The sequence below is a fragment of the Trypanosoma cruzi genome, genomic scaffold (genome assembly GCF_000209065.1).
Source record: "Trypanosoma cruzi strain CL Brener 1047053516591 genomic scaffold, whole genome shotgun sequence".
NCBI lineage: Eukaryota > Euglenozoa > Kinetoplastea > Trypanosomatida > Trypanosomatidae > Trypanosoma > Trypanosoma cruzi.
In genome coordinates, this window is record NW_001849285.1 from 10,646 (window position 1) to 15,089 (window position 4,444).

The window sequence follows — 4,444 nt, forward strand, 5'->3', positions numbered from 1 at the left end:
GCGGGCCGATCACTGTGGCGGTGGATCTGCGCTCGATGGATGCGTTTGCTGACGCGCTGAACGTGACGGTGCGCCACTGCGTGCTTGAGGGCGGTGCGCAGCTGCGGATTGGCGGCCTCAGCGAGAGCACGGCGCGCCCGATGCCGCACGCCCTCGTCAACATGACGAATGTGACGTCGCTGGAGGGCACGATCGTGCTGCATGGCGCGATGCCGCTGCACTCGAGTGTGCTGCTGGCGAACTCAACGCTGCGTGCGACGGTTGGCGGGTCGCAGTACGTGCAGACTACCCGTGGCCACGAGGGATCCCGGCACGGCCCCGCACTAGTTCTGGACGGCGTCCGGCTTCTGTCGACGCGGTTTGTCATGACGCGGTCTACACTGGTGTGCGGCGGGGAATCGTGCGCTGCGATCCTCGTGGAGCGCGGCCTTGGCGCGAACATGTCCAGCGTCTTCTACATGGACAACTGCGCTGTCCTGTCGCGGACGCACGTGATGTACGCCCTTGCGTCGGACCTGCGTGTCAGCGGCGGCTCCGTGTTCTCCATACAGAACAGCTCGTGGAGTGCGCCGAGCATTGGCTTCTACGAAGGTGCTTTTGTTTTCAAGGACGTTGTGGTGGATGGCGGCAGCGTGCTGCAGATTGTGTTCAGCACTTTCCGTCTCGGCTTCGCCATGCTCATTGCAAACACGCTGACCGTGACTGGCGGTAGCTGGCTGGTGCACCGCGACAACGAGTTCCGCACCGCCTACGTTGTGTACGTGGAAAACGAGAATGGCGTGGCGTTCCGCGATCGGAGTGTGTGGTCGATACTACACAACTACTTTACGTACGGCTCGTACTCGTCAACCATCGTACGCATGACAAACGGTTGGTCATCACCATTCCACTCTCGTCCGACCATCTACGGCGTGTGCAATGAGGCAATAGGCACTCCTGTGACGGATTACGGAGAAGACCTCAATATTGGGACGCCCGTGACGGTACTGGACTGTGGCGTTTGCACCATGGACGCCGTGTGCTTTCCAGCGAGGACGAGCGGCATCAGTGGCTGTGAGTGTGTGTGCGCTGCTGGCGGCTACGGTGACACTTGTCTGCCAGCTGCGGTTCCGGACGGCCTTGGGCCGCTCCCGTTCCCCGATGCGGACGACACGGAGGTTCGCTGCGTGCACGGTGGCAGCATCAGCTCCGTGGACTATCCTGATCCCGGTGTGCGTGGTCTGTGCTTCGTCAACGTGACCTTCACTGCCGCGATCGTTCTGGACCTGTCGCGTTTTGCTGCACCACAACAAACACTCAACATCACGCTACTGCAGTGCGTCCTCATGGGCCTGTCGGTCAGGGGGAGTGATGCGCGCGTGCACGTGAGCGTGGTCTCCTCGATGATGGATTCTGGTGAGTTAGAGTTCAGGGGTGATTTTGGCGCGAGCTCCCAGATACTGGTGGTGGGCAGTACGCTTGTGATGGCCACGCGCCACGCCACTCAATTCCGGAGGTTTTCCCTTGGTGCGAACTCGTCACTGCTGTTACTTGACAACCTCATTGAGGGGAAAGGTTACGCAGTCTATTTACCCTTTGTTTGTCTTGATGGTGGCGGGATCATTATAAAGGGAAACAAGCTGAGAGGAGCGGAGGAGGAATTTCCGTTGGAATCTGCTGTTTTGTTTGAATCTGCCGTTTTGAAGAATGGCGGCTACTTTGACTTCGAGAACAACACGATGAGCGCAGCCAGTGGCATTTATTTTTATGGGGATACCACCGTGAGCTCTGCGGGACTGCTGCGAGTGGTGGACTGCAAGTTTGTTGGCAGCGCGGAGGGTTTTGAACCCGCCCTGGTGCATTTGGACGTCACTGTGATCCTCCAGGGTGGTGCGCAGTGGCGTGTGGAGGGCAACAACGTGAGTGCAGCCTCAGTAATAGGTATGCCTAATTCCTTGTACAAAATTAAGCTGTCGGGCAGTGGCACCACCGTGGTGCTTGCAAACAACCGTCAGGTGGACGATAGTTATCCCTTTGCTGATATGGCTCCGTGGAGCACGGTTGTGAGGCCATCCGCGCGTTTTGTGGTTGGGTGTAACCTGCAGGATGATGAGGAGGTGTCGTACGACGGCGCGTTTCCGGTGGAAGTGGTGGTGTTCAGGTGTGGCACATGCAACGATGACGCGGCGTGCTACATGCCCGGGACGGAGTCGGTGGACCGCGGCTCGTGCTCGTGCAGCTGCAAGGACGGATGGCATGGCGCGTCGTGTCTTCCTTTCGAGGTGCCCGACACTGTTGTGCCGCCCTTGCCGGAGAGAGCCGTTGACGGCGACACGAGCTGCGTGGCGAACCAGACGCTGACGGACCTCACGCTGAACATGTGGAAGACGCACCACTGCTACGTGGGTGTGGCATTCAGCGGCGTGGGTGCTGTGCTGACATTTTCCTTCGACAGTATGCCGCTGCAGCTCCCCATCAACATCACGTTCACTGAATGCACATTTCGTGAGGGTGCCGTGCTGCAGTTTGTTGGGGGCACTGAGGCGGCCGAGTCATCCGGCGTCCTTATCCGCGTGAGCCAGACGGTGATGCGGTCCTCCGTTGTTGTGTTTGCGCTTGCCCTCCCGCAACACTGCGATATCGCCGTCACGGAGGTTGCCGCGGAGCAGACCTTTGAGGTCCAGCTGCCGGACATTATGAGCAGCATGCTGAGCGTTGTGATGCTGCAGAAAGTCGTCCTGGGTGCGTCCTCGCTGTTGGTCAGCAACGTCAAGGCGCATGCATCGAGGTATGGTGGGTTTGGTTTGTACTCGACTGGGACGCTGACACTGGTGGGTGGCAGCTCGCTGTATGCGCGTTACTGCAGCTTTGATGGATACACGCACATGTTGCACATGTACAGGCTCAGTGTGAGTGACCGCTCCGTTTTTGCGCTGCTCAACAATACAATGTCCTCTGCGACAAGCCTCCTGTACCAGCACCACAGATTCAGCGTGTCGGAACATAGCGTGTTGCGCGTGGTGGGGAACAGCGGTATCGTGGCCTGCGCCATCTACGCAGAAGAATTGTGGACCGTCCAGCGGTCAAGCTGGCTGGATTGGCGCGACAACGACGTGGGAGTGGGTGCGATGTTTCACGACACTGGGTCCGCTTTTGTGAGCATCGACAGCAGCAGTGTGGTGACGCTGACGGGCTGCAGGATGGGCTCGACGGGGTTGTCGAGGCCTCTGCTATCGCAGGCTGACGCCGGCTACCGGTTCTTTGCTGGGTGTCTGACGGTTCTTGGACGAGTTTTGACGACGACGGGAGAACTGGAGCTGAGCGGCATCACCAACGTGACGACGGTTGCTGCGTGTAGGGATTGCACGAAGGACGGCGACTGCTTTGCTCCGCTGACGACAGCGGTCATTGACTGCAGGTGCCGGTGCGCTGCTGGAGGGCACGGCGATGTGTGTGTCCCGGCGCCTGTGCCTGCTGGCCCGCCGCCACCGCCACCACCGCCGTCGCCACTGCTACCGCCACCGCCGCCGATTGGTGAGTGCATCAGCGACATGGTGTACCCCGAGTTTGCGCAGTCTGTGGGCAGCGGGCTGTCGTGGCTGTGTTACCGCAACGTGACGTTCAGCGGGGGCGGTATGAGCCTGACGGTGCTGATTGGTGCGATGACGGGCGACGTGGCGAACGTCACGTTCGATGGATGCACGTGGAGGGACGGTGCCGTGCTGTTGCTGTTGGGCAACGCGTACGCCGCTTTGGGGTCGCTGAACATCGTCGTCACCGGCAACACATTCAGTGACGCGCTGCTCAGCCCGGAGGGTGGGTTTCCACCGCGCACGAACATCACGATCAGCGGGAACCGCTTCACGGTCACGAGAATGATCCCTAGGCTGGGTTTGGGCCTTAGGAAGCCGTCGTGTGTTGCGATGAATGAGCTGGCGATCAGCAACTACTCTGCGGTGGTGCTCAGTGGCAATGCGTTTCAGACCATTACGACATCGTCAAGCGCCATTCAAGTTGTCAAGTATGCGCTGAGGGTGACGTGGCACTCTGTTTTTGCGGTGTTGGGCAACACGTTTCATATGGCTGGTGGCGAGGGCACACCGATACATCTTGAAGGTTATGCCGAATCCTTGTCACTGTTTGTACTGAACAGCTCTGCTGTGGTGGTCCGAGGCAATCTTGTGTCGAGCCTGGTGCAGTACGTCATCATATTTGTTTGGGTTTTTTGTGTGGAGTCTCGGTCAGCGGTTGTTTTTCGGGACAACGACATGCAAGGAAGCTCGGCGGTTTTTTTTTCAAGCCATTCTTCCCATATTTACTACAACTCCTGGCTGCAGTTGAGCGGCAACCTCTGCCGCGTGTCCCCGGTAGGTGCTTTTGCTGTTTTGAATCCCACAGTGAATCTCCGCGACTCCATGGTGTCCGTGTCCGGCAACCAGTTCATGTCCAGCAAGGGCACGCACAC

At 59.1% G+C, this 4,444-nt stretch overlaps 1 protein-coding gene across 1 annotated transcript, besides 2 other annotated features; it reads left to right on the top strand.

Annotated features, from left to right (window-relative positions):
- On the top strand, positions 1-4,444 carry Tc00.1047053507983.10 (dispersed gene family protein 1 (DGF-1), putative; the record flags this gene model as incomplete). Its single annotated transcript, XM_798267.1, has 1 exon — positions 1-4,444. A coding segment is annotated over one exon (4,444 nt), but the record flags the coding sequence as incomplete, so codon positions are not given.
- Positions 1-4,444: a sequence feature (areas not merged during assembly with more than two copies in the genome that could not be assigned to a particular haplotype).
- Positions 3,459-3,509: a microsatellite.